Source organism: Carassius gibelio, chromosome B4, assembly GCF_023724105.1.
Source record: "Carassius gibelio isolate Cgi1373 ecotype wild population from Czech Republic chromosome B4, carGib1.2-hapl.c, whole genome shotgun sequence".
Taxonomy (NCBI): Eukaryota; Metazoa; Chordata; class Actinopteri; order Cypriniformes; family Cyprinidae; genus Carassius; species Carassius gibelio.
This window is the reverse complement of record NC_068399.1, coordinates 1479772-1496686: the sequence shown is the minus strand read 5'-3', so window position 1 is coordinate 1496686 and position 16915 is coordinate 1479772. Positions and strand designations below refer to the sequence as shown.

Sequence of the window (16915 nt, the reverse complement as noted above, 5' to 3'; positions counted from 1 at the left end):
TGCTAATAGATAGAGTTGTCATAATAACATATTACATGCTTTGAATTCCTTATATATAGCTATGCAGTGTTCTAAGCAGCTTGGATGGGTCGCTGTACGTGATGCAACATTTATTATAACCAGAGACTTAATATAATAAAGAGACTTGAGACTTGACTTGGACTCTAGCTCAGAGACTTGAGACTTGACTTGGACTCTAGCTCAGAGACTTGAGACTTGACTTGGACTCTAGCTCAGAGACTTGAGACTTGACTTGGACTCTAGCTCAGAGACTTGTGAGCATCTCTGGGCAGCACAAACGACCTGGGTGAGTGACACCTTAAAAGTTCTGTTTCGGAAAGGTTTAAGTCATGAATTACAAGCTGAACTGGCATGTCGAGATGAAGGGAAAAGTTTGAATGATTTAATCGAACTGACAATAGCAATTGACAATCTGCAACGTTCACGTAAACCCCGTTCTCGTGTCAGCACTGCCATTAAAGCAGCTCAGTCTGTTGAAGACCCTGAACCTATGCAAGTTAATTCCTATCATCTCTCATCTGAAGAAAAGAATCGTCGCTTGGCAAATCGTCTATGTCTGTATTGTGGATCCCCAGGTCATCAACGAGCCAGCTGTCCTTCACGTCCCTCATCTGTCTCGTCCAAATTGGTGAGTGAATCCTTACACTCTCTCCATCCTGTAAACTGTGTGATTGTACCCCTGAAACTAACCATTAACAACGTTCAAGTGACCACATTTGCTTTACTGGATTCTGGAGCGGCTGGGAACTTCATGTCAGCTGAGTTTGCAAGAACAAACAAAGTATCATTAATACCCCGTGCTAACTCTCTGTCTGTAGCTACCATAGATGGTCGTCCCCTGGGAACTGGTATCATCACTCATCTTACTCAAAGTCTATCCATGACAACCGGTTTACTGCACCAGGAGGTCATTCAGTTCTACGTTCTGCCCACGTCTAATACACCCATAATTCTGGGACTACCATGGCTGAGACTGCACGATCCACTAGTATCATGGAGGGAAGGTCAGATATTAAAGTGGAGCACTAAATGTCAAACAAAATGTCTATCTACCATTTCTCCTCTCCCAGTGCACTCGTTGGTGATTCGTCCGAGGTTCCCAATCTACCAGCGGAATATCACGATCTCAAGGCAGCATTCAGCAAAACCCAAGCAAACACATTACCACCTCATCGACCCCATGACTGTGCTGTTGATCTCCTACCAGGTCACAATCCACCCAAAGGTTGTGTGTTTCCACTGTCACTCCCAGAATCCGAAGCCATGACTAAATACATCAAGGAAGAGTTGGAAAAAGGCTTCATACGTCCTTCCACTTCCCCTGCATCCGCTGGTTTCTTCTTCGTCAAGAAGAAAGACGGCAGTCTGAGACCCTGCATTGATTACCGTGGTCTCAACGAGATCACGGTGAAGTACCGTTATCCCCTTCCCCTGGTTCCAGCTGCATTAGAACAACTTCGCACTGCCCAATACTACACCAAACTTGACTTACGCTGTGCTTACAACCTGATTCGCATCAGAGAGGGTGACGAATGGAAGACGGCCTTTTCTACAACCAACGGGCACTATGAATACCGGGTTATGCCGTTTGGACTGGTCAATAGTCCGTCCATCTTCCAGGCTTTCATTAATGATGTCTTCAGGGACATGCTGAACAAGTTTGTTGTGGTCTACATTGACGATATCCTTATCTACTCCAATACCCTACAGGATCATATTCAACACGTCAGAACTGTGCTACAGCGCCTCATCGAACATCAACTGTACGCCAAAGCCGAGAAGTGTGAGTTTCACACTACATCCACTACCTTCCTGGGTTATGTCATCAGTCCGGGGGGAGTTGCCATGGATGACAGTAAGGTCTCTGCTGTACTCAAGTGGCCAGAGCCTCAGACTCTCAAGGAGCTACAACGGTTCCTGGGGTTTGCCAATTTCTACAGACGCTTCATCAGAAATTTCAGTACAGTCGTCAGTCCTCTCACTTCTATGATCAAAAAAGGTACACATCGTCTCACCTGGTCTGAGGCCCCCCGTCAAGCCTTTAAGGAATTAAAGGAACGCTTTGTCACCACTCCTATCCTGCATCACCCTGACCCTTCTCTCACCTTCTTAGTCGAAGTTGACGCATCCAATACTGGCATTGGGGCCGTTCTCTCACAGCGACCAGGCCCTCAGGAGAAACTTCATCCCTGTGCTTTCTACTCCCGCAAGCTCAACCCGGCGGAGAGGAATTATGATGTGGGAGACAGAGAACTGTTAGCCATGAAAGCAGCGTTTGAAGAGTGGAGACATTGGCTCGAAGGGGCTATTCATCCTTTCACCGTCTTTACGGATCATAAAAATCTGGAATACCTAGACTCAACCCACGCCAAGCCAGATGGTCCTTGTTCTTCTCCCGGTTTCAGTTCAATGTCACATATCGCCCAGGTTCCAAGAATACTAAAGCCGATGCTTTGTCACGTATCCATGATGACGACCCCTCCATCTCAACCCCCGAACGCATCTTGCCCTTCCATGTGGTGGATACTCCCATCCAGTGGGATATAATGACTCTAATAGAACAACACAATTCACAAGAAGCACCACCAGCCGCCTGTCCACCGGATAAAACCTACGTACCTGCCCCCTACCGTGATCAAGTCCTGGATCATATCCACTGTCTTCCTGCCTCTGGTCACCCCGGCATCACAGCCACACTCCATCTCCTCAAGAACCGCTTCTGGTGGGAAACAATCAACCCCGACACTATTAAATTCATTCAGAACTGTCAGACGTGTAACATGCACAAAACCCCTCGTCAACTACCAGCTGGACTCCTTCAACCTCTTCCTATCCCTCAACGACCCTGGTCACACCTTGCCATAGACTTCATCACAGACTTACCCCTATCCCAGGGTAACACGGTCATACTCACAATCATCGATCGATTCTCCAAAGCATGTCGCCTCATTCCTCTACCCATACTCCCCACTGCTCTTCAGACTGCCGAACTCCTGTGTAATTGGGTGTTTAGGTTTTACGGCATACCTGACGACATCGTTTCGGATAGAGGCCCTCAATTCACTTCTCGTTTATGGAAGGATTTCTTTCAAGCTCTAGGGGTCAACGTAAGTCTCACGTCTGGTTATCACCCCGAGGCCAACGGTCAAGTGGAACGCCTCAACCAGGAGCTCACTCGGTTCCTCCGCTCCTACTGCAGCTCCCATCAAGAGGACTGGTCTCGATTTCTCCTATGGGCCGAATATGCACAGAACTCCCTGATCAAGCCTTCCACTGGGATCACCCCCTTCAAATGCATTCTAGGGTACCAACCACCCATGTTTCCCTGGTCAGGTGAACCCACCAATGTTCCTGCTGTAACTGATTGGCTTCAACGAAGCGAGGACACATGGAATCAAGCCCACGTACACCTACAACAAGCTGTACGGCACCTGAAGGAACAGGCCGACCGTCGTCGACGCCCTGGACACACTTTCCAACCTGGTCAATGGGTCTGGCTGTCCACCAGAGACCTTCGGATGAAATTGCCATGCCGAAAGTTAAGTCCAAGGTACGTGGGTCCATTCAAAATCACACAACAAATCACACCTGTTTCATTCCGCCTTGCTTTGCCTAACACATATCGTATTTCTCCCACTTTCCACATGTCATTGCTCAAGCCCGCTGCTGCCCCTGAGGAGGAGGGCGAGGGGAGGTCCCGTGAGCAGAGTCCCCAACCGGTTCAGGTGGAGAGCGAGGAGACCTATCAGGTGCGAGAGCTGCTTGATTCGAGACGTCGGGGACGAGTCCTCCAATACTTGGTTGACTGGGAGGGGTACGGTCCAGAGGAACGTTCCTGGGTCAATGCCGAGGACATTCTTGACCCCAACTTAACCACAGATTTTCATAGAGAACATCCAGAGAAACCGGCCCCTCGACCTCGAGGTAGACCCCGACGTCGTCCTCCACCTCACGCCAGGAGGCGTTCGCAGGGAGGGGGCTCTGTCACGGATACAAACCCCGTGAGTCCCTCCAGTGGCCAGCAGAGGGCACCATCACCCGAATACTGACACTTACAGGCATCCAAACACTCACGTACACTGATACTGACTACATTACCCAATAGCTCCGTACCTTGGACTGATCACCGGCCAGGTGTTCCCTATCAGAGACTGCCATATAAGCCAGACCTTTGCATCACCTCATTGCGAGGTCTTGTTACTGCCACGGCTAACTTTTCTGAGCGTTTTACCCTGTCTTGTTTTCCCAGTTGCCAACCTTTGTTGTTTATCGATCTATGAACCTTTGCTGCCTACCTTTGAACCCTGATTGTTATACGGACTGTGATACTTGCTTGTTACCCCGACCCACTGCTTGGTATTGACTACGATTCTGATATTCCTGTTACACTGTGTTTGCTGATCCTGACCCTTCGCCTGTACGACTACGAGTGTTCTAATAAAAGCTTGCAAATGGATCCCAAGTCGAGTCATTCACCGTTACAACAGGCCTGTGGCTCTCAGAGATGTATAAAGTACTAGAGACCCATACTTGAGTAAAAGTACAAGTGCTCTATCAAAAAAGTGACTTGAGTAGAAGTTGAAGTGCTCTTTAAGCACCACACTTAAGTAGAAGTACTAAAGTATTCAAAAATTTTTGTACTTAAGTATTGCAAGTAGTCTATTTTAAAATTTACTACTCAAGTACTGAAAGTAAAATTACAAGTATTGTGTTATGTAGTTATTAAAGAAAGTAGTCAAAAGTTTGAACATATTGTTTTTACTATTTCAAATGATTAACCTAAAGGACAATCACAATTCCTTTGACTGTAACTTCTTGTAAACAAAAATGGTTACAGGGTTAGTTCGCCCAATTTGCTAAATTATGTCACTTACCCTCATGTTGTTTCAAACCCGTAAGACCTCCGTTTATTTTTGGAACACTGTCTAAGATATTTTAGATTTAGTCTGAGAGCTCTCAGTCCCTCCATTGAGAGGTAAGAAAAACATCATCAAAGTAGTCCATGTGACATCAGAGGGTCCGTTAGAATATTTTGAAGCATCAAAAATACATTTTGGTCCAAAAATAGCAAAAACTACGACTTTATTCAGCATTGTCTTCTCTTCCGTTTCTGTTGTAAGACAGTTAAAAACAAAGCAGTTTGTGATATCTGGTTCGCGAACGAATCATTCGATGTAACCGGATCTTTTTGAACCAATTCACCAAATCGAACTGAATCGTTTTAAACGGTTCGCGTCTCCAATACGCATTAATCCACAAATGACTTAAGCTGTTAACTTTTTTAATGTGTCTGACACTCCCTCTGAGTTCAAACAAACCAATATCCCGGAGTAATTCATTTACTCAAACGGTACACTGACTGAACTGATGTGAATAGAGAACTGAAGATGAACACCGAGCCGAGCCAGATAACGAACAACAGACTGACCCGTTCACGAGTCAAGAACCGTTTCTGTCAGACGAATCCGATTCGTGAACCGAATTCTGTGCTAATGTTATGAGCCCAGGTAAACCGAAGGCTTGGAGGCTTGCAGTCAATGCCAATGACGCCATTACGTCGAGAGCAAAATAATCGGTGAATTGTTTTCTTCAACTGGTTTATTGAATCGAACTGTCAGAAAGAACTACTGGTGATCCCGAGAACCGATGCAACCGGTTCTTGACTCGTGAACGAGTCAGTCTATTGTTCATTATCTGGCTCGGCTCGGTGTTCATCTCTCTCTTCACAGCAGTTCAGTCAGCACGCGCAGTCTCGCTTGATTCGCTCAATGATGTGCCAGCTTCATCAAACGTGCCATCTACAGTTCTGGCAGTGGTAATGTGGATTTGTAATGGAATGATTCATAACATTTTTATAATTGTAACGAGTAACGATGCAGCACATAAAAAAATATCGGAGTAAAAGTATTAAACTCAGCGAAAATATGTACTGAAGTAAAAGTCGAAGTAGGAGAAAAAAATGATACTCTAGTAAAGTACAGATACCGCCTTTTAGTACTTAAGTACAGTAGTGAAGTACTTCTACTTCGTTACTATACATCTCTGGTGGCTCTAACGTCTGAAGTCATGAAGTCATTTGAAAAACTGGTGCTGGCCCACCTGAAGGACATCACTGGGCCCTTGCTGGATCCTCTTCAGTTTGCCTACAGAGCAAACAGGTCTGTGGATGATGCAGTAAACATCGGACTGCATTATGTTCTGCAACACCTAAACAGACCGGGGACTTATGTGAGGATCCTGTTTGTGGACTTCAGCTCCGCCTTCAACACGATCATCCCCAACCTCCTCCTGCCCAAACTAAATCAGCTCTCCGTGCCCACCTCCGTCTGTCAGTGGATCAACAGCTTCCTGACAGACAGGCAGCAGCTAGTGAGGCTGGGAAAATACACATCCAGCACCCGTACAATCAGCACCGGAGCTCCCCAGGGCTGCGTTCTCTCCCCACTGCTCTTCTCCCTGTACACTAATGATTGCACATCTAAGGACCCCTCTGTCAAGCTCCTGAAGTTTGCAGACAACACCACACTCATCGGCCTCATCCAGGACGGTGACGAGTCTGCTTACAGACAGGAGGTTAAAGAGCTGGCTGTCTGGTGCACTCTCAACAACCTGGAGCTTAACACGCTCAAAACAGTGGAGATGATCGTGGACTTCAGGAGAAACCCCTCTGCACTCCCCCCACTCACCATCATGAACAGCACTGTGACTGCAGTGGAGTCATTCAGGTTCCTGGGAACCACCATCTCTCAGGACCTGAAGTGGGACATTCACATTGACTCCATTGTGAAAAAGGCCCAGCAGAGGTTGTACTTCCTTCGCCAGCTGAGGAAATTTAACCTGCCACAGGAGCTGCTGAAACAGTTCTACTCCACCATCATTGAATCCATCCTCTGCACTTCAGTAACTGTCTGGTTCAGCTCAGCTTCTAAATCTGACCTCAGAAGACTACAGAGGGTAGTCCGGACTGCTGAGAGAATCATCGGTACAACCCTCCCTTCTATTCAAGAACTGTACTTATCCAGAGTGAGAAAAAGGGCTGTCAAAATCACTCTGGACCCCTCACATCCAGCACACTCCCTCTTTGAACTGTTGCCATCTGGTCGATGCTACAGAGCACTGAGCACTAGAACGACCAGACACAGGACCAGTTTCTTCCCTCAGGCAATCCATCTTATGAACAGCTGATAATAACGGCGAACACACTACACTTTATATTTATATACACATACACTTATTTATCTAACACACATACTTAGTATACACTTAAATTTTACACATAATATACATGTACATACATAACTGCATTTTGTAATATACCTGCCTACAATTGTCAATTTGTATATTGTCATTCACCATCTACTTATTTGTATTTTCTATTCTTTTATTATGTGTTTTATGTTCTGTCGCTGTCATTCTGTTGTACTGCGGAGCTTCTGTCACGAAAACAAATTCCTCGTATGTGTAAACATACCTGGCAATAAAGCTCATTCTGATTCTGATTTTTTAATGACATTATTTTATTATTTTTTATTTATTTATTTTTAAATAATTGTAGCCTACATAAATAGGTAAAGCAAAACAAATATTCAGATCGTCCCTTATTTTCTTAAAGAATAAACACGTATTTAATAAACATGATAACATATTATTAATTAATAAAAGTAATTTAAGCAATTAAAACCTTTTTTTACTTGAATTTAAATACTATTAAACTAACTTTTAACTAAGTAAAAAATGATAAAATGTCACAGTGCATGTTCAATAGCCTAAATGAGCTTGTGTTAATAATATAATTAGAACTAACAATATAATTAGATTTTTTTACATGAACAATTCCTGTATAAAATGGGACAGCAACCTTTATATCAAACATTTTTAAATCGTCCATAGCTGAGCAACGCGGGAGGCTGATCTGCACCAGAGCACGTGAAGTGAATGTGATGCACAAAGTCATTTTCAGATGCAATAGAAAAAAAAACCTGGATTAGGCCCAGGCTCTGTTCTGAAGTAAAATAATTATAATTACTGTTAACCAAGAGTAACACATTTTAACGGATTAATCGCCTATTTTCATTTGCTATGATGTTTTCTTTATTTTTTTTTATTAAGTTTGTCAGAGGAAAAAAATATATGAGTCGTGTATAGGTTTTATTTTAACGGATCAATCACCTATTTTCGTTTGCTGCATGTTTTTTTTTTTTTTATAAATCAGTTTGTGAGAGGAAAAAATATAAGTCGGGTATAAGTTGCATTATATTACATTTAGAAATAATAACGGCTGGCCTAATAATGTTATAATGTACAAACAGGATATTTTTAGTTCCCTTCACATTACAACAAATCCTTTAAATTTAACAAATTTATCAGAACAAAACTAGAATTAAAAATATATCATTCTAATGGATAAATATAATTGCAGTATATAATAATATAGGCTTAGTAATAAAAAAACAAATAATAATAATAATTTAAAGCTAAGCATAAGGTAAGATTGGGCTTTCTCCTTCTCTAACTCAGGAGAAATCAAACGGCTGTGTAGTTCACATGTGTTTCAGTATCGATGGAAAAAAAATCATAATTAACAATATGTCAAAGTGCTCACGCCGAATGTCTGGTGAACGACGGATGTTTCCAGTGAATATGTGCACGAGGCACCAGCACGATCAGCTGAAACAAATAATACTTAATTTTTTGTCACACATAAGGCATAATTCAAAAATGCAAAGTGTTGGTAGCTTGGAAAAAATCAAGAATAATAACAGAGTTAATAATAATTATTGCTCGACCGTTCCCATTTCGCTCTGCATATGAAAGTTAAGATTTTTTTTTAAAACCAAGAATGAACCGAAATGAAAATGAAATTAAAACATTTAGCTAACACACATAGGCCTTATATTTATTTACTGAAAAATAAAAATAGCATGCATATGATCCTTTGTGTAAAGGTCTTCTTTTAATTTTTGTTTAGTAGTCTGTAGCCTAAGACTATCCTACATTTTGAAATTAACAAATTGTACATTTTTATTATGTTTTTTTTTTTTTGCATTTTACAATGTTATATGTATATGTTTTTGTTGTTTTACTTTCTTCTTTTATCTCATTTTACAATTAAATTCTGTCATGATTCTGCCCTCGTGTCCTTGATTTTTCCTAGTCTTGAGGCAGGATCATGGCAGACCCGTGTTTTGTGTACAAGCACATGGCCTTGTCTTTGGGCCATGTGCTTGTGTTGTCTCGTTCCCTTGCCCCGCCCCCCTTGTTAACCTAGTCGTGTCTTGATTGTTCCCCCTATTTAGCTTTCCTAGTGTGCTCTGTCTTGCGTCGGTTCATTGTGTTCCTCATATGTGTTCCTACCTGTCAGCCTTGTGAAAGAGTATTCCCCTTTGAGATATTGTATCCTGTTTAACCGTGAGTGTTATTTGTAGTTAGTGTTCTCCTGTTTTGAGTCTTTGTTTATCTTGTTTAATCAGTCCTATTTAGTATTTGTTGTATCTGCCCTAGTCCTGTTTTCCCCCTCGTGGGTTTTTGTTTTCCCTTTTTGTAAATAAACCCTTTTGTGTTGAGAATCCTGTCTGCACTTGAGTTCCTCCCTTACCAATCCCTGACAGAATGAACCGACCAAAAGGGAACTCAGCAGACAGGAGGCAATGCTGGATGTCATCAGCCAGCAAGCGGGATGGTTTTGAGGGCTCTCGCCTAGTGGTGTTCCGGGGGACCAGGGGAGGTCGCTCCGGAGCAAGCGGTCGAGAGGAGGAGCCACAGAGGTCCCCTCCACCTACCCACCTGCCAACGATTCCAGAGGGTCGTGTCCTGGCCGTGGCAACCCTGGGGGATCAGGCAAGTCCCCCCCAGAGCCCTGAGGCGCCTTCCACAGCCTGCAGTCTCCCCATGAAGCGAGGGAGACGATTGTCGTGGGAGTCAGCCTCGGAGGCGTCGGCGTCAGAGTCTGCCCAGCCCGAGACCGAACTTCCCCAACCCGTCTCTGTCCCAGCGGTGACCTCTGCACCGTGGCCTAGAAGGAAGAGGAGGAAGAAGGGGTCTCCCGGTCCTGCGACTCTGTTGCCTCCTGCAGCGGTGAGCGTGCCCGAGCCAGCAGCGGTGAGCGTGCCCGAGCCAGCAGCGGTGAGCGCTGGCGTGCCCGGGCCGGCAAAGAAGAGAGCTGTATGCAAGTCTGCAGTCGTGAGAGCGGAGGAGAGTGCCGCGGCCGACTCTGCAGCAAGGACTCTAGTACAGTCTGTCTCATCTCGTAAGGAGATGCCAATTATCCTAGCTGCTAAAGCCTTTTCAGATTATTTGTCTAGTCTTGTCCGGATCCTAGAAGTCCCCGTCAGTCCTGTCTTGTCCCCGGACCCTGTCCCCAGAAATCCTGAGTGTCCTGCCGTTGTCTCCCCGTGTCCCGTAGATGTCGTCTCCCCGTGTCCCGTGAGTGTTGCCTCGTGTCCTGCTGATGTAGTCATGTGTCCTGTTTATGTGGCCCCGTGTCCCGTTAATGTTGCCCCGTGTCCCGTAGGTGTCCCGTGTCCTGTTGTCCCCCCGTGTCCAGTAGATGTTGTCCCCCCGTGTCCAGTAGATGTTGTCCCCCCGTGTCCAGCTGTCGTCTCCCCGCGTCCCGTAAGTCTTGCCCCGCGTCCCGTAAGTGTTGCCCCGCGTCCCTTGTCTGCTCCTGTCATGTCCCCTGTCAGTTGTCCCGAGACCCCTCCCCGCCCCTCACCACCCAGACCTGCCCGTACCCCCCGTCGTCAGCCTTCGTCCTGTCCTCCTAAGATTCCTCCCTTAAGGAGCGTCTGGAAGCCGCTCCTTAAGGGAGGGGTTCTGTCATGATTCTGCCCTCGTGTCCTTGATTTTTCCTAGTCTTGAGGCAGGATCATGGCAGACCCGTGTTTTGTGTACAAGCACATGGCCTTGTCTTTGGACCATGTGCTTGTGTTGTCTCGTTCCCTTGCCCCGCCCCCCTTGTTAACCTAGTCGTGTCTTGATTGTCCCATCTGTGCCACCTGTCGTGTCTTGATTGTTCCCCCTATTTAGCTTTCCTAGTGTGCTCTGTCTTGCATCGGTTCATTGTGTTCCTCATATGTGTTCCTACCTGTCAGCCTTGTGAAAGAGTATTCCCCTTTGAGATATTGTATCCTGTTTAACCATGAGTGTTATTTGTAGTTAGTGTTCTCCTGTTTTGAGTCTTTGTTTATCTTGTTTAATCAGTCCTATTTAGTATTTGTTGTATCTGCCCTAGTCCTGTTTTCCCCCTCGTGGGTTTTTGTTTTCCCTTTTTGTAAATAAACCCTTTTGTGTTGAGAATCCTGTCTGCACTTGAGTTCCTCCCTTACCAATCCCTGACAAATTCATTTCGCTATCCGTCCCTTTGCGCCACCTGGTGGTACTTTCGCAAATGATTTTAACACGCAACTGAATTACAGTTTACCTACTGTACATCCAGCAGACATTCTCCAAAATGGCCCCAGGGTGACGCGGAGGAGCCAATTTGTTGATTAAATTTTATTTTATTGTTTTATTTTGTGCACAAAAAGAATTCTCATAGCTTTGTAAATTGCGGAACTACCACTGATGTCACATGGAATAATTTACAGATCTCCTTGGTACATTTCTGGACATTTTCTTTTGGACCATTTCAGTTGCACTGCTGTCTATGCAGGGACAGACAGCTCTCAGATTCCAAAATATAAATATATTTTCAAAAATATCTTCATTTGTGTTCCAATGATGAACAAAGGTCTTATGGGTTTGAAATTACATGAGGGTGAGTAATTAATTAAAGAATTTTCATTTTTGGGTGAATTAACCCTTTTGGTAAAATAACTTCCATTTTAATAATAATAAAAAAATAACATGATTAATGTAACCGTTTAAAATAATAAAGGTTATTTTGTTATAGCTTTTGGAGCAAGCGTGCCGCCCTCTTGCAGTACCACTGTGTGTGATGTCACGCAGTTGGTTCGCTCCGATGGCCAGTGAAGTAATATAAGCATTTCTTTACATTTTGTACACGGATGTTTTGAAACGGAGGAAGAAGACCTTGAAAGCAATGTTAAGTCCATAATAAGTGCAACTGCCTATTAATTAAGCTGATATTGCTGGACAGAGCAGTATTAGGGTTTGAAGAAGTCATAAACCTGCTGGTTTGGGGTAAATTGCAGATCGGAAACAATACTATTTACGTGGATACTTCTCAAGACTGTCATTCTGACGTGCTCTTTGTGTGCATTTGCTGATGAAGGCATGAAAGTAAGCTCAATTTGGTAGCCTACTCATGTGCTCTCCAAACCGAGCTGTGGCTGTGTGTGTGTGTGTGTGTGCGTGCGTTTGTGTGCATTCAGTGGCACTGCCGTTGTGAACAGAAATTATTTATCACAACACACGTGACTAAAGCATTTAAATCTCTTTCAGAAAAGGTCAAATCACAGCTTTTAAGTACCGTGTTGAAATCTATTCCGTTCTGTCACTTTAAATCACTTTAATATTTAAACTGACAAGGCTTAAAACACGTGAGATTCATAAACTTTATTGAGGAAGCAGCAATGGGGGCTGTTTTATAAAAGATTCTAAGAAAAGCAGGGATTAAAGTCCAAAACCTGACTTCTAATAACCTAACGAAACAATCGGGACCAAAGTGGTTTCATAAACGACAATTTAAGTTCAATCTCACTAATTCGATCCAGGTTCAGTGAGTAAGGATAATTTGATGTGCAGCTTATTCTTAAGTTGATCATGGATCAAATCGATCCACCATGGCAAACAGCGAATATTTGTGCCATTTAATGCATTTAAGACATTGTGTTTTCCTCATTGCATAACTGACATATCACAGATATATTTTTCATCTGTAAATGTTAGAAAGTCATGCAGATATATCAGTTTTGCTGTCAGGAGTGGGTGAGGCTTACGCAAGAGAAATGAGCGCTGCTGCATGCTTAACAGATGGAACTCAGAATAATAGCGCAATAATTCACAATAAAATATGTCTTCTGTTTATGGCGCTGTTAGACTCAGAGAGCTTGCTTTTACATCAATGAATGGTGGTGTACAGATTTTCAACAGATCTCTGGAGTTGTGTCTTCCTGCTTCAAATGCTCCACCATCATCCCCGTTTCAAAGAAATCCAAGACAACAAGACTTAACGACTACAGACCTGTGGCTCTAACATCTGTCGTCATGAAGTCATTTGAAAAACTGGTTCTGGCTTATCATCCCACCATCATCCCAATAGCCCTCCAGACCAAACTGACCCAGCTCTCCGACAGCTCTCTCAGCTTTCTGACAGATAGTGAGACTGGGGAAAAACAGTTAACATGTCAAACAGCTGCTCCATCAACACTGGCGCCCCTCAGAGATGTGTTCTCTCCCCACTGCTCTTCTCCCTGTAAACCGACTGCACCTCTAAAGACCCCTCTGTCAAGCTCCTGAAGTTTGCAGATGACACTACAGTCATCGGCCTCATCCAGGACGGTGACGAGTCTGCTTACAGACAAGAGGTTGAGCAGCTGGCTGTCTGGTGCAGTCTTAACAACCTGGAGCTGAACACGCTCAAAACAGTGGAGATGATCGTGGACTTCAGGAGAAACCCCCCTGCACTTTCCCCACTCACCATCATGAACAGCCCTGTGACTGCAGTGGAGTCATTCAGATTCCTGGGAACCACCATCTCTCAGGACCTGAAGTGGGACATTCACATTAACTCAAATTAACTCAAACAAAAAAAAGGCCCAGCAGAGGTTGTACTTCCTTCGCCAGCTGAGGAAGTTTAACCTGCCACAGGAGCTGCTGAAATAGTTCTACTCGGCCGTCATTGAGTCTGTACTGTGCACTTCAGTAACTGTCTGGTTCAGCTCAGCTTCTAAATCAGACATCAGAAGACTACAGAGAACTGTTCGGACAGCTGAAAGGATTATTGGTGCTCCCCTGCCCACCCTTCAAGAACTGTTTACATCCAGAGTGAGGAAAAGGGCTCAGAAAATCACTCTGGATCCCTCACATCCAAGTCACCCCATCTTTGAACTTGTGTCATCTGGCCGGCGCCTCAGAGCCACAAACACCAGAACAGCAAGGCACAAGAACAGTTTCTTCCCCCAGGCTATCTACCTCATGAACAGTTAACCCTCTGGAGTCGTTTCACCCGTATGCGCGTGTTGAGGCATCTTCTCCTGATAACCCCAAAAAGAACTTAAATTACACTTTCAGTTTTGATCGTACAGATAAGAGCAATACATCAATCGAATCTGTAAAGGGTCTACTTTTTTTAAAAAAGACATAACAAAACTCATTTATAAAATAAAGATAGCAAACAAGGTGTATTGTCTGCAGCCTTTCTCTGCAGTGATATTCATTTAAAAACGCGTAATTAAAATTAACTGTAACTCCGTGAATACTCAACGAAAAGCCTGACATGTCTACTTTTGAACTAAAGAAGTGCTGCCAACAACAGATATTCTGTGATAAAGTAATCCATATGAAAACAACACAATGGCTGTGTAAGTGTAAACCAAGCTCTGGGTGTCCTGTTCTGACTTTGAGAAAATGAGATCTCAGACTGGCCGATCTGGAATCTTCCCCTTATGAGGTCATAAGGGGAAAGGTTACCTCCCCTTTCTCTGCTTTGCCCGCCCAAACATTTACATATAATCCAGTCACAATGTCAGCACAGGCGTTACAAACAGACATTTACAATATGGATTCGACAGCACACTGAGTAACAGTGTTCATTAATGTCTGTGATCAATGATTTCTGATGTGTAGCTAATTATTCAAGTTCACATAGACTTTCTTTCTAAATCATTTAATACTGTTTATGCATCAGTGAATCAAGCCAGTGACTAAACGATCTGTTTCTCGATCTTGAATGTTTCTCTTAGTAGCATGAAACAAATCTGTTATTTAAATTGTGGTTTAACTACAGAGAGCGATCAAAGAACGCTTCCTTCATATTGTTCGGAGCTGTCAATCACACATCGTGAGTATATCTGCACACTGGGCAAAACTGCTGTTATAATCAATGACGCTGTTATGCTGCACTCGAAGCTCTTACTGTTTTCATGTCGATGTTGTGTTTGCTGTTAGTAGTGGTGAAAGCATCTTGTGAGAGAAAACATGTCACAATGACGAGATCACTGCATCCACGCGATAATCAGACTCTGTCTACTCAATGCTCATCACTGCAGCCTTTCATGTGATGGGAAAAGATTGAAAAAATAATGCTATAATCAACACTTCCAAGATTTGTTAACCTCGACAGATGTAACAGTAAAAAAAAACATGTAGGAAAAGTCATTTGAGAGGGGTTCCATATGTAATACGCATTTCGAATGCAGAGATGTCAGCCAATCACAACAGTTGACATTTACTCTGAGTCTCACAGCAGACACGCCCCTTCAGAGCATTCAAGCCAGAGGGCTAAAATCAAGATATAAAAATGCCTTCTATTTTACATGTAAAAATCATACTAACAATATAAGTGCACCTCAGGAAACATGAAAAAAGCATTTAAAAGAAAATAATCCTCATCACGGGACCTTTAAAGAGTCCTGTTGCAAAACATTTCTGTGAATGTAATCATAAAATGTCATATTTTTTTAACAAGGGGTGGTAACATTGATTATACAAGGAAGATGAGAAGGGATTTTTGGATATTTAATTTGAATGGTTTATTTACAAAAGGTATGAATGAGGAGTTTTTGCTTAGAGCTTTCTGTGATGTTGTTTGAAATGTATTCTGATTAGTTGATTAGTTTATCTTCATAATTAAAATTTTAAACCAATTTCTTACCTAAATAGATTTTTTTGACAAATAATTAAAGTTCTCTTTTTTTAATAACAGCAAAGTGGAAATACATTTTGAATGGGATGTTCAAGTAGCACATATGGTTGTGATCCAAAAACGTTTGGCTTTACGGTGTAGTGCAGAAATTTGACATTTTGACACATTTGCAAGAACTTACCATAGTTGGGACAGTGATGAACGCTGCTCTCAGAGGTGCAGGTCAACTGAATCTGGGAACGGCTGAAGGTTTCCTTTAGGATAAAAGACGTGTTGCCTCTATGTTTATAGGAGTTGAACTCATATTTAAAACAATACTTTGAGTGATTTCCATATCTGATGTAGATGTAGCGATGGATTGCCAGAGACTCCTCATAGGAATTTCTGCTGTGAGGACCGATGCGTTTATACTGGGGAGCAGAAGTATACAGTACATCCGTTTTTTCATTAGAAAAGCAGTGATAAAAATGACTGATATTGTTGTGAGATATTGTGTCATGCTCTCAGTTATTATCTGGCTAACTGTAGGACATGCTAACTAGGCAAAATGCACTATAAAGCTGAACATAGAATATAAAATTGCATAAATAATCTTGTGTAGTGAATGCGGTGTAAGATCGTACCACTCCCTTTTCCTCTTTGGCAAAGTACCAGGTGTAAGGAGTCTGATTGACGACTGCAATCTTGACCATCGTGGTTCTGGATACTCTATTACATAAACTTTGGTTAGTATTTAACAGTGATGGAATATAAATAAGATAAATGTAAGATTAGAAAAACAACAACAACTGGAATGGTATTAATTACAACTAAATTAAAAAGTACCTGATTTTATTCCTGTGCAGAGAAGTCCATGACTGAGAAGAGTGAAGGAAATCATCTCTGCTGCTCTTTATAAACTGTCCATCAGAAGGGGGCTGAGCTTAAGTCTAGAAATAAATAAATATGTGTTGTTAAGAATATAGCATATTATAACTGATTAAACAAGAAACCAAGAGTTAAATATCATCACCACAGGTGACTTTAAGTGTGTTTAGTATAGTGTATTTAAAGTTATAAGTGATAATATTTGATGAATCGACTTTTTGGATTGTTAATATTCATATAAGAACTCATAAAGAATAATTA

At 42.9% G+C, this 16915-nt stretch overlaps 1 protein-coding gene across 1 annotated transcript in view; it reads right to left on the bottom strand.

Moving 5' to 3' along the window:
• LOC127955907 (uncharacterized) overlaps nt 1-16658 on the bottom strand; it is a 44733-nt gene extending 28075 nt beyond the window's left edge. The window contains exons 1-3 of the mRNA XM_052553534.1: nt 16613-16658; nt 16411-16495; nt 15969-16197 (exon numbers count right to left, since the gene is read on the bottom strand). Of these exons, the coding sequence (XP_052409494.1) occupies nt 15969-16197; nt 16411-16479 (298 nt within the window). The 5' untranslated portion in view covers nt 16480-16495; nt 16613-16658. The remainder of the gene's footprint in view (nt 1-15968; nt 16198-16410; nt 16496-16612) is intronic.
• Between the last annotated feature and the right edge of the window lie 257 nt (nt 16659-16915).